Genomic DNA, 22,077 nt, shown 5'->3' on the forward strand with positions numbered 1-22,077 from the left:
CAGAATCCCCAGGGAGGCGCTCTGGGTTGCTGAGCGCTGGGAGTTGCAGTCCACGCCTCTTGAAGAGGCTCAGGCGAGACACGCGGGGCTGGACGGCCGCTGGCCACTAGGTGTTTCTCCCGCCCGCCACCGCCAGGCCGCCGCTCACCCAGGCCGATGGCTTGGTAAGCGTTCTCCGGGTCGTGCACCAGGTCGCAGAGCGCCATCAGGGCCCGCTGCCGCGTCAGCAGTTCGGGGTGCTGCAGCTCCTCGTTGAGCTTGGGGAGACCTCGGCGGCCGAAGGCCACGGGCGCCTTGGTGGGATCGATGTCGGGGGGCAGCTGGGCCGAGATCCGCGGGTGCGCCATGCCGGAGTGGAGCCCGCCGAGCCGCGCTGGCCGGGCTGCTAGGCGACGGGGACGCCGGGCGGGAAAGTCCGCGCATGCGCACGCGCCAGCTCTGGAGCGGGGTGGGGCCTTCCCGCGGTTCTGCGGGCGTTCGCCCGAGTGGTTTCGGGAACGTTCGGCTTCCCTCGTCGCTGCGGCGTTCAGAAAGCTGTCCCCTCCGCTGACTCGCCCTGCGTCCTGCGACGCCTCCCCGTCTTCTCCGACCCTGCCCTTCCCGCTGGGCCGGGGCTGGCGAGGGCGGCGTGGACCCTTGCCGCAGGCTGGTCCCCCCAATTCCTCCCCACCCCTGGGAATAACGTCTCCTCCTGCACGGCCCCAGCTGGATGCCGGCTCCTTCCGTGGCTGAGAAGTTGCTTCAGAGCACATGGCAAAGAAGGGCCGATCCGAGCAGGTGGTTGAAATACCGATGCCAGGATAGAGGCGCTTCGGTTCCCAGCCAAGCAGAGCAGCTCAGTTGCCAGGAAGCGGGTTGGTTTTCTGTCTCACTTGGTTCCTGGAGCAGATCCTCTCCTGTGCAAACAAAAACGGGCAGCTCAGAGCCTCGTGCGTTTGCGGGAGGGGAGGGAGAGGTTGCCGATAAGCCCCCCTCCCTCCCTGCTGGGCCGCTGTGAGTAGGAGATGAGTAACCCGGAGGAGCCTCCTGGAGCTCCTGAGTCGGCCAAAGGCCTTTCGGCTCCCGAGCTGCAGGAGAAAGGTGGTGCTGAGCCCAGCAGGATCAGACCTCGGTTTCTTAAGGGAGAAGTTTCCCCTGTGAGACTCAGCCGGATACAGGCAGGAAGACAGCGGTTTCCCTGCTGATCAGCTTGGTTCCCCGTTTCTTGGAAGGTGGAATTGTGCCTATTTGGTTCTGACCATTACATAGAACTGGGCATCCTGAAAAGGAAGAAGGGGAACGATGGGCACAGAAGCAAGGAAAGGATTGTGGCAGAAATTCTGAGGCTTGGCAGCTGCGAGAAATGCCCACACACCCACAATTGTTGGGGGCTATGGGGAAAGAGGCAGAAGGGCTGTTTTGAGGAGCAGGGGGTAAGCAAGATATGGGCACCAGCAAGGGAATAAGAGTCTTAACCCTGACTGTTTCCAAAGGGAAATGGAGCCTTTTGTCAGGTGCAAAGAACCGAGCTGCTCGGAGTAGTTTATTGCTGCTTTTTACAAGAATCTCAGACTGACTGTGCTCTCTTCTTGGGAATAACCAGATAAGGGCTACAGGGATTTTACTAGGAGGGGGTAGGTTTGGGTCACTTTCTCCCTTGCAGGGATTCCAAATTAGCTAGCAGGGAATCTACCCAGAGAGATGCAGTCAGAGTAGACAGGAGGGTTCCCTGATTTAAGGAATGCAGGCCTCCATGGCCAGAAGAATGATGCCAGGGCACCTGAAGGGTTTCTGAGGGCCTGGCCAAGTGCCAGTCGACTGAGGAAGAGTGAATGTTGCTCCTCTCTTTACAAAAGGGAAGAAAGTGGAGCCAGGAGAGTACAGGCCAGTCAGTTGGGTGTATACTGTCCAATTGACAAGGTCCTCAGGCAGGTTATGGATGAGAAAAGGCTTTTGTCCCTCTCCTCTCTGACTTGCTCCCCCCTCCCCCAGAATTCTGTGTCCAGTTTTGGCACCGCCATCTAAGCAGGACGATGACAAACTGCAGTATGCTCAGAGGACAACTATTGATGCATTGAAGGCTCTGGAGACTAACCAGGGCACAGAGGAGAAGGCTGGCAGAGATGGGATGGCGCTCTTCAGAAATCCAAAGGCTGCCCAAGAGCCAACAGTCTGCAATCAGTGGGAAGCAGATTGGGGTTAGGGCCCAGGAGGACCTGCCTGCATCGCAGCCTCTCGAGATGTGTGAAATTTCTCTTCTCCAGAGGTCTCCAAGCAGAAGAGGAAGGGATCATGGAGATCTTCCAAACCGAGCAGTGGAGGGACAAGACGACTCCAAGGTCACTTCCAATCCTATGCTGCATTTCCATAAGGGGCCTTGGAAGTCGCCTTCTCCAACGCCCCACCCCCAATCCTCGGACTGTCCCGGTTGAATGGCTGTGATTGAAACCAGCGACGAGCTTCGCGATTTTGCAGGGGAGACGCATGCAATTAAGGCGGACGGGGTGGGGGTGGGGTTTCTGCGCACGGAGCCTCTCCTGGCACCGAAATTGATGGAGAAGGGGCATTTTCGGGCCGGGGGGGAAGCGCCTGTCGGCGGAGAACCAAGAGGGAGGGAGGGAGGGAAGTTGGCCTTTCAGGTCAGTGAGGCAACGCGGGTGCGTCGGGGAAGGGCCGAGCCTCTCCCGCCCTCGGGTGGTTGCCATGGCCACACGGCACTAGAGTCGGAGCCGGCCGCTGCCCGCCGAGGCCCTCACGCCAACTCCGCCTGCAGCAGCACCGCCGCCACCCTGCTCGGGAGCCCGTGCGCGAGGGGGCCGTGGGCCGGGGCTGCGCGCTGCCCTTCGCCGCTTGCTGGGTGCGGGGACTCGGAGGGAGGGAGGGCGGGCGCCGGACTCCCCGGCCCGGAGCATTCGCGCCCGCCTTCAGGTTGCTTCGGGTGGCCGAACGGGGAGGGGGGGAGCCCGCCGCGGCCGTTCTGCTGGCCGAGCACCGGAGGCTGGAGCATGCCGGCCGGGCGGCTGCTGGGAGAGACGGCCTGGGCGCTGCTACCACCTGGAGCAACAGAGGCACCTGCCTGGGCGCTGTTCCGCCAAGCGCCGCTCCCTCCGCTAGTGCGGAGCCTGGGCGGGAGGTGGCGGAGGAAGGCCCGAAGGCTGCGCCGATTGAGGGGCTCCGGGCAAGGGGAGAGGCTGGCCATTCGCAGGCCGCTGCTGGCAACGGCGCGTCAGTCGGGATCGGAGACGGCGCGGCTTGGAAGGGTGGCCTCGGGCAGGGCGCTCGGGGGCTTCCGTCTCTTGTCCAGCGAGGGTCCCCCGTGCGGTGATGGGGGAGCCCCGCCTGGGCTGAGGGGCGTGCCCGGTGGCGAGACAGGCGAGAGCGCTGCAAAGGCCGCCCCCATGTTCTCCGTCTCTCAGCTTTGTGTGCACGCAGAGATGCTGACTTCCGCCGGCCTGGCAGGGAGAGTTGAGGCTGGCAAAGTGTCCTCATCCTCTTTCTTTTGTGCCTGACAGCCCCTCAAGGTGGGCGATGAAGGGCCCCCTCCTGCCCGTCAGCAGAGACCGGAGGATCTTCGACTTCCCCAAGGTAAGCAAGAAATGCCCCTCCTGCCCTCCCTGATGGGGAGGGGGGTATCTTTGCCCAGTTGGAGGAAGGGATGGTGGGCCCTCCCAGCCAGGGCGTTCTAGTGATGCTGCTCCCCTCTGCCTGCAGTGCTACACCCCCGAGGCCTGTTTGCAGTTCAGGGAGGACTTCCATCCCCAGGTGAGGGCGGCCTGTCAGCGGAGGAACCCGGGCACCATTGGGTGAGTCTGCCTTCCATGGGCAGCAGCCTGTCATTGAGCTCTTCCATCTGCCTTGCTTTCTTGGCGATGCTTCCCTGCTCTGGGCAAGATGCCCCAAAGTAGAGAAGAAGCAGCCCTTGCGGGGCTCTTTGGCCCCCTCGTATTTCTGTGAGGAAGATGCCTCTGGAATAACAGGAAAGTCTCCTCCTTTTATCTGCCCTTCATAGCGTCCATCTCCTCTTCTCTTTATTGTTTCTTGTAAGCCACACTTGATGGGACACACCAGATGGGTGCAACACCTTACATGCTACCAGGATGTTTAAATCATTGCTTGCCAGAGGTTCTGAAGTGTTTGCACATTCTGCTAAGTCAAGCCAACCCGCTTCATGATTTAAAAGGATGTGAGCTAATAAAAAGTGTTGCAGGCAACATCATCAACCAAGGAGGTGCTCTGCTTTGTAAGTCAGGCCTAGCAGTGTATGCATTGCATTGAATCCCAAGAGCTTGTTAGTGCCACCCCACCCTCTTTCGTTGCAGACTTTGCCAAACAAACCACCCAGGTTCATCCTGTTTTCCAATTTCTGCAGACCCAAATAGAAAATGGTTTGGATTTGAAGGACAGGAGTAACCTTAGGAAAGCATCTCACTCTGGGTTTTTTAACAATGTATTTATTTAAATTATCGGCCCAGCTCCAGGAGACTCTGATCAGCATACAAAACTGGAAAAGACATAAAAGCAGCTAAAAATATTGAAAGAAACCAACAGCCCGGTCTTACACACTCTAATAAATAACAAAGTCCAGAAAACCAAACAGAAGCCATTACATCAACCCCAGGCCTGGGACCCAAAGCTTTCTGGAACCCCAGGAGAGAAGATACTGATCTTGCAGTGGGGGGGGCTGTTCCAGGGAGTGGGGTCCCAACAGAGAAGGTACCCGGCCTAGGTCCCACGAGATGTCAGTGTTTAATGGGGGCACCTGTACTGGGCAGGCTGAAGCAATTGGGGACAAGCAGCCTCTCAGGTATCCAGGCCTTTGATCACACTGGGATTTATAAGCATTATCAGCATCTTGACTTGCCCTTGGAAGCCAACGGGCAGCCAACCCAGCTCATGTAGCAGTGGTGGGTACACCAAAAAGCACCTGTTGCTGCTGGCACCACTGTATTTTGAATCACCGGAAGCTTCCTGGTGGTTTCAACGGCATCCCCTGGTAGAGCACATGGCAGTAATTGTGAGATGACCAGGGCCTGAGTGACTTTCGGAAGGGCCTCCTGATCGAAGAAATGGCGCACCTGACACACAAGATGTATCTGGGCAAGGGGACGGCTGACAGGAGAATCTTGGCAATTGAAGGCTGCCCATCTCCAGGTTTACTGTTTACCGTTTATTAAATTTATAGGCCGCCCAATCCCGGGGGACTCCGGGCGGCTTACAGAAACAAAAATATTAAGAAAGTTTAAAAACAAATAAAACACAACAGATTTAAAAAGACACAACATGCACCCAGTCTAAGCGGGGTTGGACCTCAATCCAGAGGTCAACAGCCCCAGGCCTGCCGGAATAGCCAGGTTTTGATAGCTTTTCAGAAGGCCATGAGAGTGGGTAGGGTCTGGATCTCTGGGGGTAGCTCATTCCATAGGGCCGGAGCGGCAACAGAGAAGGCCCTACTCTGAGACGCCGCCAGCCAGCATTGTCCAGCTGATGGTACCTGGAGAAGGCCCATCCTGTGTGATCTTATCGGTCTTAGGGAGGTGTGCGGCAGAAGACGGTCTCGTAGATATCCGGGTCCTAGGCCATGTAGGGCTTTAAAGGTGATAACCAGCACCTTGAATCGTGCTCAGAGACCAATAGGAAGCCAGTGCAGCTAATAGGTGTAGTGTGGGTGTACCTAGGTACACCCAGTATTGCTCGCGCAGCTGCATTCTGGACTAATTGTAGTCTCTGAACACTTTTCAGGGGCAGCCCCAAGTAGAGTGCATTACAGTAATCCAGTCTTGAGGTGACGAGGGCATGAGTGACTGTTTGCAGTGCCTCCCGGTCCAAGTAGGGCCGCAACTGGTGAACCTGGGCAAAGGCCCCCCTGGTCACAGCTGACAAGTGATGTTCCAAAGTCAGCTGCGGATCCAGGAGGACCCCTGACTTGCGGACCCTCTCTGAGGGGAGCAAATTTTCTCCTCCCAGGTTTAGGGACGGACTAGCTGGGCTGTCCTTAGGAGGCAACATCCACAGCTACTCGGTCTTGTCAGGATTGAGTGCAAGTTTGTTCACTCCCATCCAGACCCTAACAGCTTCCAGGCACCGGCACATCACTTCCACCGCTACGCTGAGTTGGCACGGGACGGACAAATACAACTGTGTATCGTCCACGTACTGGTGGTATTTGATCCCGTGCCGGCGAATGATCTCACCCAGTGGCTTCATGTAGATATTAAATAGGAGGGGGGACAAGACCGACCCCTGTGGCACCCCATAATTAAGGGGCCTAGGAGTTGACCTCTGCCCTCCAACCAACACTGACTGCGACCTGTCGGAGAGGTAAGAGGAGAACCACCTTAAAATGGTGCCTCCCACTCCCACCTCTTCCAGTCGTCGCAGAAGGATACCATGGTCGATGGTATCGAAGGCCGCTGAGAGGTCAAGGAGCACAAGGATAGAGGAGCGTCCTCTATCCCTGGCCCGCCAGAGATCATCGGTCAGTGCGACCAAAGCAGTTTCGGTGTAGTAACCAGGCCTGAAACCAGACTGAAAAGGGTCTAGATAATCAGTTCACTGACAAAACCGTGAAGCCCTTATCCGCGCCGACATAAGCGCGGAGGGCAAATCCGCGCCATCCGAAGCGCTAAGGAAAAAGGCGACCCTAGCATGACGACATAACCATGGAGGGCAAATCTGTGCCTTCCGAAGCACTCAGCACCCTAACCCTAACCCAAACCCAAACCCCTAACCCTAATCCTAACCCTTACCTTAATTTAAATTGGCTTTCTGTCGCCACGCTGTTTTAAAGCACCCTTCTGTCGCTGCGCTGTTGTCGCTGTGGTGATGACGTCGCGGTGATGACGTTGCGGCTTTAGCGATGCGGTTTTGTCACCGCTATTTTGACGAGTGCGGTTTTGTCGGGCCACGTAGATAATCTGCTTCATCCAAGGTCCGTTGGAGTTGGAGGGCCACCACCTTCTCAACAACCTTCCCTAAAAAAGGGAGGTTGGAGACTGGACAACAGTTTTTAAGAATAGCTGGATCCAGAGAAGGCTTCTTGAGGAGGGATCTCACCACCGCCTCCTTCAGAGGTTGTGGAAAAGAACCCTCCCACAAGGAAGCATTCGTAATTCTCTGGAGCCAGCCTCGTGTTACCTCCCTGGTCGAAACCAGCCAGGAGGGACATGGATCCAGTAAACAGGTAGAGGCACTCATCGCTCCCATGGCCTTGTCCACTTCATCAGGGGACTCACACCCTACAGTCTCCGGAGCAGGGATCCTGCGAGGAACTAATGATTCTCGGATAATAATTGCCACTTCCCGACCCCTTCTCTGGTGTCATGGTTGGTGGAGCACCTGGAACCCTTCCGGGCACATTTCTGAGAGCGGGACTCCTTCCTCATGGCCCAGCCAGGTTTCAGTAATACATGCCAGGTCTGCCCCCTCGTCAAGTATTAGGTTGCCAGGATTGAGAAGCACTACATGAAAGGACAGCCATGCGTGTTGTTTTTCCTGTCATGAAAGGGAGAGGAGTTCTCCAGTCACAGGTTGTGGGGTAAAACGCGGGCCCAGCATTGTCCAAAGCTGGACTGCAATCTGGAGGCTGTTTCTTAAGGCATCTTCCTTTTGACCACCTTCACCTAGGAGAGGCTCCCTCTGGAAGGGCACAGGGTCCCCTACTTGCCAAAGCTGGGAGGTTGTCCAGCACCCTGTGCTTCATCACGGCCTGGAAGGGTCCTCCGGCTGGGGTATTTTCAAGCTCCTCTGTATGGGTCTGGTGCTCCATGCCAGAATTGTAATGCTGGGCTGGGCTGGGAGGGAGAGTGCAGCTTCTCAGGGAACATGAGAAATTGACCTCTGGGAAAAGAGGAGAAACAAGGAGAAAGAAGTGATTGTGCAGGTAATTGTGGGATCCAGACATCAACTGTATCTTCTAGGAGATCAATTATTATAAAACTGTCTCCCTCTGGAGAATATAGTCTAACTACATCTCTAAGCTAGAGAGTCCCAGCAATATGCTGATTAAAATGTTGGATCAGTCAAGCCCCCCTCTGGGAGAGGAGAGGCTGGCTGTCCTTCTCTCTCAACCCAGCCTTCCTGGCATGCTTGTTAAGTGTAAGTTTGTTAAGTGAGAAGTGGGAGGAGATGGCAGGAAGGAAAGGCAGGAAATGTAAAAGCAAATTCTGCCTCATATTTTGCCGGAGAGACATTTAAATAAATGCAAGATCTGTTCATTTTGTGGAGAGAAATGCATTTTGATTCATCTTGATGTCCTGATGTTGTTTTTGCTGCAGATCAGGGTCCTCCTGTCTGTTTCTACCTTTCTGAAGCACATCCCCCACACACCCCCAGTTTGCTTTACGCTCAGATTGGAAAAGAATTGGGGGTGGGAGGAAGCAGAGGGATGCAAAACCGCATTGGTGCCTGAACTGCTTCAAGCTCAAAAGGAGGATGGGAGGCTCTTGATAGGGGAGGACAGTGCCGAGTTGGCTCAAGCCATGGAGAGCTCCAGATTTTGCATCCCTCTCCTTGAAAGCTCATTCATTCCATGAAATCATCTGTTTTTTCCTAACACTCTATCAGCATGTTCAATGTGACAATGTGTCTTCCAGCCTAAAGATCTCCAAAATGGTGGTGGTGGGAGACCTCTGCGTTGGAAAAACAAGCCTTATCAACAGGTATTATAATGCTTCCTTGTCGAAACAATTCCATTTCCAGCAGCAATTAAGGGCGGCTTCTGTGGGTTATTCTAAATTCACTGGCCATTTCCTGCAGGGATCTTTGAGTGCTATGCAGGTTGCTTTGGGCCCTTTCTAGGGTGGGTGAAGCCCCTGTTGCTTGGGAGCACTGGAGGCTGATGGAACCGCCGGGCCTTAAAGCCAGGCCATGGGCAGGGTGCAAAGGAAGATCCCTCCCTCCCTCCCCCCCTCCCTTCCCCTCCCCTCCATGAAGGCTGTGGATGGACCTGGAGCTCGAAAACTGCACTTACGACCTTTATTCCTGTTCCACAAAGCGCAGATAATATTAGTTGTCGTATTGACATTGAGTCTTTATTGATTAGCTCTTGGGCCATATCAAGGTGCCAAATTCTAGAAACAAATTATTACTAAATTTGATAAAAGTAATATAAAATGGAATTTGATAAAATACAATTCAAAATGGAATTGGAATAAAATACAATTTAAAAAGGAATTGGAATAAAATACAGTCTAAAATGAAATTGGAATAGAATACGTAATTTAAGATATAGATAAAATACGATAAAATTATATTTTGGTGTCACCTCCGCAATCTACTCCAATCAGTCCCACATATGCAGATCTCAATCAAATCATTTTGGTTAAGGACTGAAAAGTACATTTGCATTTACTCAGCCATTTCAAGTTACCCACCTTACTAAGGGTAGCGATATCATTTTGTGCTTCTATATCCTTAATTCTTTGGGCAGCTCTTTTTTTGAGTTGTTCTCCTGTTACGCAAGAGACAGGAAGGCCACAGCTTCTTACCGAATTTCTTAGTTTGGTGATCCAGGAGATTTGTGATTGCAATTTTATTTGCTCTAACAGACATAACTTGGGGAGTCTATCAGTCTCCATTTCATTGACTTTGTACCAGTAGTTATATGCTCTAATTTTGGATAGCGCATGAATTGTATGAATTCCCAATTCAGCTCTAACTGCTGCAGCAGATGTTCTTGGATCTACACCCAAAATACATCTCAAATCCTGGGATTATGTTTGTTCTAGGACTGTGGTTGAGTATCGACCCCAAACTTCTGCTCCATACAAGAGCACAGGGGTAACCTTAGCTTTATAAATTAATGGAGCTGGGGAGCCTGGGTAAGTATGGTACTTTAGTTTAAGCAGTAAATTCAAATGGGCTTTAGTTCTAAATGTATAACGTTGATGATGGCAAGCCCAAGATCCCAAAAGTTACACCTAAATATACAAAGGTGTTAACCTGTTCAATTGGTTCACCATCTAATTGCCACCTATGTCTCTGATGGTGTTTTCTAAGCACCATTATTTTTGATTCAGATTTACTGATGATTAGGTAGTTATCCTGGCAATAAGAGCTGAATCTTCTTAATAGCCTACGTAATCCTACTAGTGTATCATCAGCACAAAGCAAGCTGTTGCAGTAAGTATTTAGGATCATCGGATCCTTCATTAACCCTGGGATTGATATACAAACTAAATAATAATTAGGCCAGGATACAACCTTGCCTTACCTCTTTATTTGTGTGAATCCTGTTAGTCCAGAGCCCCATTAACCCCATACTGCACCCTCAAACAGGTACTTGTGTAAAGGGCTTTAATCAAAACCAGGAATCTAGGTTCTACTTTAACAGATGTCAATCTACTCCATAGTACTTTTCTATTTACCATATCAAATGCTGCTGTAAGGTCTATGAAAGCAGCAAAGTTGTTGTAGGCATCATAAAAATAACAAATGTGCTTATTTGAAATTTAACTGTTCTTGGGCTTTTCTCAAGCTCACATCACTGAAATTTCAGAAGGAATGTGCAGCATATTTTTGACTACCACATTTTATTTAAAAGCAGAAGCTTCCGTTCCCTTTATCAGATGTCGGGAGCAGTTAAGTTCATCCCTTTTCTCTGCCATTTTGTGTTCTTCCCACGCTGATCGGCTGGCCTGTGTGCTGAACTGTTTGTCTGAACTGGACTGTCTCCCAAATGCGCACATAAAGGGACAACCGCAGCCTTTGGAAAGAACTTCCAAGATTTAACCCAAAGGTGATTTTTCAAGAGGCAGCTGGACTTTCTGGTTTTTCTTTGAAGACGTTTCGCTTCGCATCCAAGAAGCTTCTTCAGCTCTTTGCCTCTTGAAAAAGCACCTTTGGGACAGCCATGACCGGGATGACTGAGAATCTCCATAGACTACCAAGACTTAAATGAGGTGCTGTTTTTTCCCTAACCATTTTTCAATCACAGGTTTTGTAAAGAGGTTTTTGACTGGGATTACAAGGCAACCATTGGGGTGGATTTCGAAATTGAGCGTTTTGAGATCGCTGGGGTGCCCTACAATCTTCAGATGTAAGTTGGAAAGCGCTCCTGTCCCCATTTCCAGGTATATGGAAGGTTCACTGGAATAACCTTAAAGCAGCATTTCTGATGGAAAAGGCAGTCTTGAGTTTCAGAATGCCTTCGCTTGAGGGAGTTTGCATATTTTATGCGCATGCACTTACCCTGACAGACAGAGAATGAAGCGTGTACTCGGGATGTTGGGCATCGTGCTTCAACTCCCAGATTCTGTCAGCCCTCTGTGGTAGACCAGACTGGAACCCCAGAGTGCACAGATGACTTTTATTACAGAGTTATGGTGTAGATAGTCCTTGACTTATGGCCACAATTGATTCTGCCTGCTTCGGTCATATGTTGTGACAGTTGTAAGGTGGGCCACCCACATGACAGACCCGATTTTACCTCTCTCTCTTTTTTATGTGGTGTTAAACAAGCCCATTGTTAGCTAGGGGGCATTTTTGCTGGAATGCCAGTTATTGGCAAAAACATCGTCATAAATTGTGGCTACATGACCCTGGGATGCTTCAAACAGCTGTAAATGCAGACCATTTCCTTAGTGCCTGAAATGTGGTCACATGACTGCTGAAGAAGGAGCCATTCAAACTCTGGAATTGGATCGTAAATACCTTTGGTTGGGGGCGGGGGTCTGTTGTAAGTTGAGGACTACCTGTAACAGATTTTTGCAAGCCTGTGTGTGCCTGCCCCCTCGCTCTTGGGAAATAGGGTGAGTCCTGTCTGAGAAGCTTTCTCAAATTAGTTTCTGCCCCAATTCAGATTTTTTTTATCTGACTACTGCAGCTTTTCCTCCTGTCCCTCAAGGTTATTCCTTCTGCCTGCTAGAGACGCCCATCCAGCCCTGTAAGCTCAGATCTGAAATCCCAAAGCCTTTGATGAGGAGGGAGGCTCAAGAGTTTGGGGTCTATGTGGGCTTTCTTAGCTCAGCCTAAAAAGATGCCTCGGGCCCCATCGGAGCCCTCCAGGCAGAGCAATGGAGAGGGTTTCCCAGCAGAAAGCCTCTCTGGAGAAGAAAAGCTCATTCCGAGGGAGGCGATGTGCTTGTCCTGGCCTTGGGGCTTCTTCAATAGGCATGGTCTCTTAGGGCCTTCAGCTGAATGTGCCAATGAGGACCATAACCGGTGACCCAGGATGGAAGCTGGCTGGCTGGGATGTCTCGGAGGGAGCTTCTTCATTCCAGCCTTTATGGGAGAAATTGGAAACTCTGGCCAGGACTGGCAAGCCAAGATGGTTGTAGCCCCTGAGGGAACAGTCTTCCTGGGAAGACTGTTGAGCAACGTCTGAATGCCAAGCATAGCATCCCCATGATCACATGATTTACTTTCAGATGCTTGACAGCTGACTCATACTTATGGCGGCTGCAGTGTCCCAGGGTCACATGATCCCCTTTTGCGATCTCCTGACAAGCAAAGTCAAGGGGCAACCCAGATTCACTTCACAAACTTGTTAACTAATTTAACAACTGCAGTGTTCTTTTAACAAATGTGGCAAGAAACATCGTAAAATGGAGCAAAACTCACTTAACACTGTGTGTGTGTATGTTTTAATTTTGAAGAATGGGAGGAAGTTGTTCTTTGGGCTTCCTGCTTACTCTATACTTTAGCTCCGTCAGTGGGAGAATTTAGGTCCCCTCGGAGCCCCTGGTGACTTTCTCCTTCCCTCCTGCCCAGATGGGACACGGCCGGCCAGGAGAAGTTCAAGTGCATCGCCTCCACCTACTACAGAGGAGCGGAAGGTGAGCCCAGGGTGAAGACACACTCCTTCTTTGCCCCCCCCCCCCATCTTTGGCATGGCCAACCGGTGGCTCAGGTGCTGCTCAAACATTGCACAATCTTATTTTACTTTCTTGGCAGTGATTGTCACAGTTTTCGACTTGGCTGACATCCAGACTTTGGATCACACCAAGTAAGTCCTCTCTGGTTTTCCCTTGTGACTGACTGACTTTGCCTATCCCACTGAGCCACGAATGACGGGACCAGGTTTACTGGCTGAAGAAGATCTGCCTGCTTTTACACAAAGCCAAAGTCGAGCAAACCCTCTTACAATTCAACCAGTGTTTGGCCAAAATAATACCATGGTGGGAGACGTCAGTGATATGGGGTCGGCATACTAGGAGTCCGTGGTGGGTGGAGAAATGGCCTATTAGTGTCGCATCATGAAGCATTAAGCTTACCAGGATGATTAAAGGATCCGATCCTGCATACCCACGCACGCACGCACAGGCAACGGAAAGGCCTTCAAGCTGTCCTGTGCCATTTCTGTAACAAAGAGTCAAACTCGTCTTCACTTGGAATTTGAAATCATGGCTCCTCCACATTTAGCTGAGAGCCTTTGCCTCAGAAAAACCCCAAGCGAGTTAAATATTAATTTGCATGCGGAGAAGGGGCATGCGTGCATTAAACTATGTGGGGGACATGGCTTCACCCTGCCTGTCAATGAGGGAGGCACCGTTTTCTTCCTGCTGTGTGGAATCAAGCTGGGCAGGTCTTCCTAAAGGGCCCAGGAGGAGGAGGCCAAGGGAGGCTGAAGGCTTGGCTCGTCCTGATGCCCTTATGCCAGTTGACTCCGAAGCGCCTCTGCAGGCTGCGCGTGAGAGGAGGGCACAGCCATTCTGGGTTCTGATAAGCGGCTTCCCTCCAGCGTTGCCTCCGGCTCAGCTCCTTCGGGCTCCGGGGTCCTTTGGCTGGTGTGGTTTCACCCCGGCTCTTTCCAGAGGGAGGATCAGCTGGCTTAACCAGCCTGGGTGGGCAGGCGGCCTGTATGGGAAGGGCCTGGCACAGGGAGCGTCTTGTTTGCTGAGCAGGAGAACAGATGGTGCACCTTCCGTGCCTCTGCCCTCTGCCTCTCCTTTTTTCCGTATCACTCGGGGCATCACTGGATGAGTTTGCCGGTTCAAAGGAGCAACGGTGCAAACATGGGCAGATGGTCGGCCGCCCCCTGATTAGCTTTGCAGAGAGAAAAACAGGCTGAATGCTGAGAGGCAGAAGGCAGGGATCTATTTATTTAAAACGTTGCTCTAGCTCCCCCCGCCTTAGAACAGAGTCGGTGGTTCCCAATCAAGAATTAAAGCAACATAAAATAATATTAAAAGCCATAAACACCGACGAAAGAAACCAGGTACCATGTCAAGCTTCCAACCTGCAGTCACTCCCATCCCACCGTCGGGGGAAAGGGGGGTCTTCAGTGCATTACGGAAGGCCAGGAGGGAAGAAGCCTGCCAGGTTTCAGGCAAAGGGGCAGTGGCTACCATGGAGAAGATGGGCTTCCTACCTCCCATAAAATGGCTATATTTTGGTGAGGGGACCAGGGCTGTGCCCTCCTTATTTGATCTGGAATGATGGATAGAGGTCTTAAGGCCGTGGGAGTAAACCTATGGCACACGTTTTTGAGGACATGCGAGGCTTGGCCCTGTCAGCTCCATCTGTGCACTGGCCAGCTGATTTCGGCCTTGATTTTCTGCCATTTTTTGCCCTTCAGAGGCTTCTGGAGGCTTCCCAGAAGCGTCTGGAGGGCAAAAAACAACGCGCAAACCAGAAGTTTGGGAACTGAATTCTGGTTTGCACATTGGGTTGTTTTTCGCCCTCCTGAGGCTTCAGGGAAGCCTCCTGAAGCCTTTGGAGGGAGAAAAATGGCCCAATGGGCAACCTGGAAGTCCGTTCCTGAACGTCCGGTTTGTGTGTTGGGCCGTTCTTTGCCTCCCGGAGGTTTCAGGAGTTCCCCGAAGCCTCTGGAGGGTGAAAAACAGGCCAACACACAAACTGGAAGTCCGAAAAAGGGCCGTTTCTGGCCTTCAGAGGCCTTGGGGGGGGGGGCGTTTTTGCCCTTCCCAGGTTCCTAGAAACCCTCGAGCCTGGGGAGAGCGAAAAACGGACCTTCTGGTCTGACCAGAGGTTGGCAAACAGGCCTTTTTCGGCCTCCCCAGGCTCCTAGAAAGGGTCTGGAGCTTGGGGAGGGTGAAAAACGTGTCCACTGTGCCATCACGTGCCAAAAGCAGGAGGAGTGCAGGGGGTCGCACGCTCAGGCATGGGGGGGTACAGGCACATAGAAGTATGGGTGTGGGCACGCAGACGCATGTTCCCCCACCGCTTTTGGCACGTGATGGCACAAAGCTTAGCCCTCCCTGTCCTCGGGGAAGGCAGTTCGACAAATAACCTGGGTTTTGGAAGTGGTGAGCAGCATCTTGAATTGCACCTGGAAAGAGACTGGGAGGCAGGGCAGGGCAGGTCACGCCCCAGAGACACTACATGGGCCAAGCGTGGGGGGCAGGGATCGCTGTTTGTGCTGCTGTGTTCTGCACTAGCTGAGGTTTCTGCATGATTTTCAAAGGCCGCCCATCACAGTGATCCACATAGGGGACCCAGGTCCCTCTTGCAAAGAAGCTCTTTCTTTACTGCTCTTCCAGACCAGATAAGCAGGTGGAGGCTGCCCATTGCAGCAGGACAGGGAGAGGCATCTTTGGGGCTGGGATGGCAGAAAAAGGCCTCTGCAGGGGGACTTTTTGGCCCAAGCCAGGACTGATACAGGTGTGTCTTCTCAGTGTGTCAGATGATCCCTCCCTTGCTCACCTGTCCTCTTCTCCCTCTCCAGACGGTGGCTGGAGGATGCCCTGCGGGAGAATCATCCCGGCTCCAGCTTTGTCTTTCTGGTGGGAACTAAGAAGGATCTGCTGGTGAGCCTGAAGGAATCTCTCTCTCTCCCTCCCTCTCTCCTCTGCCAGAAGAGACCACGGGCATCAAGATGGCAGCCAAAAAAACAGGCGGAACTTCCATTACCCGGTTCTGTCTCCAATCTTGGTGTTTCTGACCATAACCTGTAGACAGGTGTTAAGAGACCCTGGTGGGGTTATCCCCTAGACCCATTCTTTTGGCATGGGGGCAGTTTATTTGATAGATCAAGAAGATGCACTGGGCGCCCTTATGAAGCGAATGAGGGTGGTGCCTTTGCTGCCCTCCACCACAAAAAGTCTGTCCCCTCCCTCTGCCCTGGGCTTTCCTTTCTCCTTTCTCTAGGGAAGCGGCTGCATCTCCCCATTATTGATTTTCTCAGGAAGCTCATTTGGGCTCTTCTTGGAAAGGGACGGGTGCTGTGGGTGAGGCTGGGGGCTTCCCCTGTGGAATCTCTTTCATGCAGACTAGGCCAGAAGGGCAGGGGGTATACAGAGGACCCCAGCCTGTCTGTCACCCCTCCCACCACATTCCTTGGTGTTGCTGGCCCCCTCCCTTTTCCCTTGGATGTAGGAAGGATCCAAGCCTTGGAGGGACTGCTGGGCTGGCTGTGTGGCCCCTGATGCCACGTCCCTCACTTGCGGCATTCAGGCCTGGCCCAGCCGCCTCTGGCCAAGGCGAGTCCATTGCCCTGATCGAGGAGATACTGGACAAGGGCAGCCACTCAGCCCCCAAGAGTCCTCATATGCCAGGCTGCAGTCAATTCTGCTCCCTCTAGATCTCCTGTGGAGGCCTTTCAAGCTCACTGCCCCACCCTATTCCTGCAACTGGGGATTCCCCCACAACCCCTCATGGCCTGGAAAGAGGGCAGTGGAGAGACAGGCATTTGGTTTTGGGGGGGGGGACAGCATCTCATTCCCCCTCTGTGGCTCTGCATTTCCATTTCAGTCCAATGCCGAGAGCGAGCGGATGGAGCGGGATGCCATCCATCTGGCCAATGAGATGCAGGCAGAATATTGGTCTGTCTCGGCCAAAACAGGTCAGTTGAACCCCAGGAAGGTAGCACAGCAGATCAGGGAAGGAATGGACCCCCCTCGCTTCCCCCTAGGACTGTCTGGAAGGTTTGGTGCCCTCAGGAGGCTTCCTCGCATGCAAGGGAGATCTTGGGCAACAAGACTCATGTGCCTTTGCTCTCCCAGCAAGCGGCCATGTTTGTCCCTTCTCTGACTAGAGGAGCAACAGCTAGCCAATATATCCACTTGCCGGGTTTTAAGGTTTTGAGGGGGGGTCTTCCCCTTTCTCCTCTTTATTCAGGGGAAAATGTCAAGGACTTCTTTTTCCGGGTGGCTGCCTTGGCCTTTGAGAGGTCTGTGCTAATGGAGCTGGAGAAGAGCTGCAACCGGCTGCTGCCAATCGGCACAGGAGACCTCATTAGTATGTTGGCCCGACTCCCCCCCTCCCCCTCCTCAGGACAGCAGTCAGAGGGGCTCTTTCCTTCTACAGCAGCGTTTCTCAGCCTTGGCTCCCTGGAGACGGGGGGACTTCAACCCTCTGGATTCCCCAAGGTGCTGAGTTGATCCCCCAGCCATCTTCAAGCGGCCACGGCTGAGAATGAGGCAGAGGGGGGGGGGGGCTCTAGGGGGCTCCTGCCCAGAAGCAGCTCCTGGGGGATCCAGTGGGGCTTCTTCTGCTTGAGCCCAGGGAAGGGCAGCATTGGCAGCCACTCTGGTTCAACTCTTCCGAGGGAGCGGAAGGGACATCCAAGCCCATCCTGGAAAACACAAATACAATAGCTGGCCTTTGGGGGTGGGAGGAGAGGAAACCTGTGAAGCCCCTTCCCTCCCTTGGTCTCCTCTTGCAGGAATAGAAGAAAACGTGGCGTCTTCACACGGATCTCATCCATCCAACCTGAACTGCTGCTAAGGGCTCCCAGGGGACCCACCGCAGTGCAGGCTTCCCCCATCACTCTTGGACAAGGAGGGAATCACTGGATCTCGGAGAAGCACAAAAGAGCCAGTCCCCACCTCCGCTGCTCCCAAAGCCTCTCTGAGCCATGGAGGCTCACCTGAGGACAAGACCAGTCTTTCTCTGGAAGGGCCCAGTTTCCCTGGAAGCTCTTCGTGCTCCAAATGCAAAGCATTTGCCTCCTTGTTACCTGGAGATGAGACGAACGGACCAGATCGACTGACTGGGCCAATTCAGGGCAAGAGCCCCAAACCAGCTGACTCTTCCTGGCAGCCGCAAATTCTACTTGAACTGGACATCTAGTTAAACCTTAACCACGAAATAGCTGTTAAAACCGGCAGGAGAAATTTGTACTTCAGAGTGGGAGATCTGGAGTGAGAAAATCTGGTGACCCCTGACTGTCTCCGACTTCAGGCCTGTCTACTGGCCTCTGGACACCAGAGGGTCTTGCTCTGACTTAATTGCCTGAATTACTTGTTAGTGTTGCTTAGAACGAACTGCCAGGGCAGCCCCTGTAAAACAGAGCTTTCTTTTCATGTCCTTTGTACAATTAAAGGCTCTGCCGGAAGGCCCAGTATTCTGTGCTGTGCTCCCCATCACTCAGTAAGACCTTAGCAGCAATTGGTGAAGCCCACTAGCCATGGCCCTTAGACTTATATATATGCCGCTTCACAGTCCTTTCCAGCCCTCGTCACGCGGTTTACAGAGTTGGCCTATTGCCTCCAAATCTGGGTCATTTTACAACCTCGGAAGGACGGAAGGCTGGGTCAACCTTGAGCCAGAGAGACTCCAACTGCCAAACTGCTGGCAGCCGGCAGTCAGCAGAAGTAGCCTGCAGTGCTGCATTCTGACCACTGTGCCACCAGAGAGCTGGGTTCAAGATGCCAGTTCTCACACTTTCGCTTCAGGGAGACCCCTCGGCTAGTGGTGGAGAGGCATGTCCAGCATCACAGAAGAACTCTGAAGGAGAAATAAATTTCCACAACTGCCCCCCCCTCGCCAGTGGACATTACCTGCAGCACCCAGTAGCCTTGCTGCATCCTATGCCAGAGCATGGCACTGCCCTTCTTGGTTGAAGGGAACATTTACCCATCCCAGGCAACGAACGTTTCCTGCCTCCAAACGATGCACTGTGGGAAATGGCTTTGTTTGCAGAGATTTTCCTCTGGGCTATAATTGTTTCACCACACAGAAGCTTTTAGTAGTATAGGTAGTCCTTGACTTACAACCACGATTGAGCCCAAAATTTCTGTTGCTAAGTGAGACAGTCACTTTTGCCCCTTGCCAGTTGTTAAGTGAGCCATTGCAGTTGCTAAGTGGGTAATAGTTGTTAAGTGAATCTGGCTTCCCCATTGACTTTTGCTTATCAGGTGGTTGCAAAAGTCATGTGACCCAGGGACACCGCGACGACCTTCATAAATATAAACCAGTGGCCAAGTGTTGGAATTTTGTTTACATGACCGTGGGGATGCTGCGACCATCATAAGTGTGAAAAATAAGTCACTTTTCAGTGCTATTGCAACTTCAAACTGTCACTAAGTGAAGGGTTGTAAGTCGAGGACCTGTATTGATGATGCCCAAGAAGTAAATGGCGCAAGCAGGCCTTTCTTTAGCCATAAACAGCCTCTGAATCCCGTCAAATAACATGTCGAGCCCAAATAATTTTGGAGGCTTTTTGCCATGTGGGGAAAGAAATCCTTCTAACGGGTAAGGTACCCCCATGCTCCCAGCACCCAGGAGACTGGCAACCTGTGGGACCTAGCCAGTTGCTGTGGAAGCTTCTGGCTAGAAGAGGTCCCTGGCTCTGCGCTGAAAGGCAGCCCCTCTCGGCTGCCTCTGAATTGGCCAGCAGAGAGTTGCTTTGGGAAGCAGATGCTGGCCCATGCGATGCATGGCGGGGGAACACACACTCTTCCAACCACAGATCTGCTTTGTCTGGAGATGCTTTTCTGTAGCATGTCTGTCATTCCTTCAGCAGGCAGAGAGAAAACATTGCTGCCTCTGGAGCTGATCTGGGGTGCCCCTGATCAGGCACTGCTGTCATAACATCTTTCCCACATCATCCCCAGCACCACAGGGCAAGAGTGTGCTGGGGGGGGGGGAGGGCCTGGTGCTGCTTTTTAGGCAGAAAGGAGACTGTTTAGGTCTGCCTGTGAACCGCCCGAGAGCCCAGTGGCGGGAGAGGCACAGCTTTGCCAAAGGATTCGGGTTACAAAATCACAGCAGAGAGAATTGTTTTCTTCTATTTTTCTCCCCAAATTGCAGCGCTGTCACTAAGCTTCCAGGCTGCACTGAATGTGACCATCTGATATTTCTCCCGAATCTCCTTTGGACCATGGATACATGGCAGTGTACTCAGACATGCATATGCAGTACATGCAATACAGTACACACAGTGCAGAGTCTACCACAGGGCTGTCAAACTCATGGCCCGCAGGCCAGATGCATCCCATGCTGACCATGCCTATGCCCAGTTTAGCGAAGGGGGGAAAAGTTGCGATACGTAACATGTTGACACAAGTTTGGACACTCCTACCATACTCTAAATGGAGGCAGCTTCCCTATTATGTGTCACAGAGGCTGCCAATTGCACCCAATAGCCAGACCATGAAATCCACATGGAAGACCAGCAGAGCCTGTATTGAGAGTGGCTCTTGTGCTGTCCCTCCTCAGCCTCTGCTTATTCCACTTGCAAACATTTGTCTTGTTTTTCAGAGTTTAAAAAGTTTCACACACACCCCCTTTGCTCAGTCTTGGTTCTTGCATATTTCCTTCAACATTCTCTCCCTGACTCTCTTTCCTACAGAGGCTGGTAGAGCCAGTCACCTTTTGGTGGTGAGCTGGCAAAATTTAATTTTGTGAATTTGTTTTTAAAAGTTGCATTAACCAGGAACCACACACTCCCCCCACCCTTGGTTGTAAGTCTGATTTGCAAAAGTATCATTGTATAGAAACACCAAGGAAAGTTCATTCTTTGTTTTGCAAAATGCCATGGGTGGGAAGGAAGGGATGTCATTATGGATACCTCTGGCTCTTAAAGTTTCTCCATCCCTCTCCCACCCTTTTAAATCTTTTTAAATTCCTTGTGGGTCCAATCACACTTGGCCAATGAACTATTCTACTCGGATAACAGGAAGCAATTTTGTAGCGATTGTGCCCTTCTCAAGACTTTCTGCTATCCTGGCATCAATTCTCCATGCTGCTCTTTTCCTCCCTTCCAGACTTCAGTCTGGAAAATTAGAATTGCAGGTTATTTCTGACTCCTTTTCTCAGCATCATATTGCCCACCTCAGAAGAGAACACGGAGAGGGCTACAGCATGCGAGAGAAGCCCACAGAGATAAAATAGATGACTTATTGAACCCAGAGAAGAAACAATTAAAAGAAAAATCTGCCTGGGATTATCTTAAGGCAGGGTTGTGTGAGAAAGTGAAATTTTAGGGATAGAATCAAGATCATGGGAAGTGTTAATACCACTTTATAATGCCTCAGTAACATCACACTTGGGATATTGGAATATTATGGTCTCCATACTATAAAAAAAGATGCTAAGACTAGAAAGAGTGCAGAGAAGAGCAACCAAGATGATTAGGGAACTGAAGGCTAAAACATACAATGAATGGTTGCAGGAACTGGGCATGTCTAGTCTGATGAAAAGAAAGATTAGGGATGACATGATAGCAGTCTTCCACTGCCTCAGAGGCTGCCACAAAGAAGAGGGACTCTAGCTATTCTCCAAAGCACCTGAAAGCAGGACAAGAAGCAATGGGTGGAAACTAATGAAGGAGAGAAATAACTTAGAGCTAAGGAGAAATTTCCTGACAGTGAGAACAAACCAGTGGAACAACTTTCCTCCAGAAGTTGTGAATGCTCCAACACTCAAAAGTTTGTAAGAGACTAGATAGCCACTTGTCTGAAACGATAGGGTTTCCTGTTTGAGCAGAGGGTTAGACTAGAAGGCCTTCTGCCTCTGCTATTCTGTTACAAACAAATCACCAGCATTAAAAGATACAGCAATTTTCACATGCTGAGAAAAGGAGTCAGAAATAACCTGCAATTCTGTGGCAGAAGAGGACAAGCCCTGGAAAGCAGTCTGAGCCCAGATTCTCAGGAAGAATCTCATGGCGAGATGTCTCAAGATCTTTCTGCTTCTCAGGCTTTGTTGATGCTCCTCAGTTTTTCAAGAGACAAGCAATGAGGTGCTGCTTCTTCACCCTCCATAAGACCCACAGCACCAACATTTGCCAGCCTTTGTGTTTTCCTTCCCATGGATCTCGGGGTTCAGTCTCTCCTCCAATGGAAAATGGTGCTCCAAGGACTGCAAGGACTTGGGGATCGATTCAGCCTCTGGGAGCCACAGGAAGCCACAGCCTCCTCCCTGACCACCAAGGGGGGCAAGAAGAGACTTTGGCGTTGGCGATGCCCTAAATAC

At 51.9% G+C, this 22,077-nt stretch overlaps 2 protein-coding genes across 5 annotated transcripts in view; one reads left to right on the top strand and one right to left on the bottom strand.

Annotated features, from left to right (window-relative positions):
* RSPH14 (radial spoke head 14 homolog) overlaps window positions 1–382 on the bottom strand; it is a 115,237-nt gene extending 114,855 nt beyond the window's left edge. For both annotated transcript variants that reach the window (XM_087705916.1, XM_087705917.1), the window contains exon 1: window positions 149–382. In XM_087705916.1, coding sequence (XP_087562042.1) covers window positions 149–347 — 199 coding nt within the window. In that variant the 5' untranslated portion in view covers window positions 348–382. The remainder of the gene's footprint in view (window positions 1–148) is intronic.
* RAB36 (RAB36, member RAS oncogene family) lies at window positions 88–18,223 on the top strand. Of its 3 annotated transcripts, none has more exons than XM_087705918.1 (11): window positions 88–164; window positions 3,492–3,564; window positions 3,691–3,782; window positions 8,571–8,636; window positions 10,913–11,014; window positions 12,688–12,752; window positions 12,871–12,922; window positions 15,605–15,686; window positions 16,630–16,720; window positions 16,996–17,115; window positions 17,543–18,223. In XM_087705918.1, the coding sequence occupies exons 1-11, from the start codon at window positions 157–159 to the stop codon at window positions 17,602–17,604; spliced, it is 813 nt and encodes a 270-aa protein (XP_087562044.1). In that variant the 5' UTR covers window positions 88–156; the 3' UTR covers window positions 17,605–18,223. The 3 variants fall into 3 exon arrangements, with proteins under 3 accessions (XP_087562044.1, XP_087562045.1, XP_013925496.2); XM_014070021.2 differs by lacking the exon at window positions 88–164 and adding an exon at window positions 2,682–2,836; XM_087705919.1 differs by lacking the exon at window positions 16,996–17,115.
* The last annotated feature ends 3,854 nt before the right edge of the window (window positions 18,224–22,077 follow it).

Source organism: Thamnophis sirtalis, unplaced genomic scaffold, assembly GCF_051295495.1.
Source record: "Thamnophis sirtalis isolate CommonGarterSnake01/CBP01778 unplaced genomic scaffold, rThaSir2_p1.2 scaffold_2, whole genome shotgun sequence".
Classification (NCBI taxonomy): Eukaryota; Metazoa; Chordata; class Lepidosauria; order Squamata; family Natricidae; genus Thamnophis; species Thamnophis sirtalis.

Excerpts from the sequence above, each read along its gene's own strand:
- RAB36 (XM_087705918.1), top strand. Across the intron at positions 11,015-12,687 it reads GTGCCCTACAATCTTCAGAT|ATGGGACACGGCCGGCCAGG; the intron begins GTAAGTTGGAAA and ends CCTCCTGCCCAG. Across the intron at positions 17,116-17,542 it reads CGGCACAGGAGACCTCATTA|GAATAGAAGAAAACGTGGCG; the intron begins GTATGTTGGCCC and ends CTCCTCTTGCAG.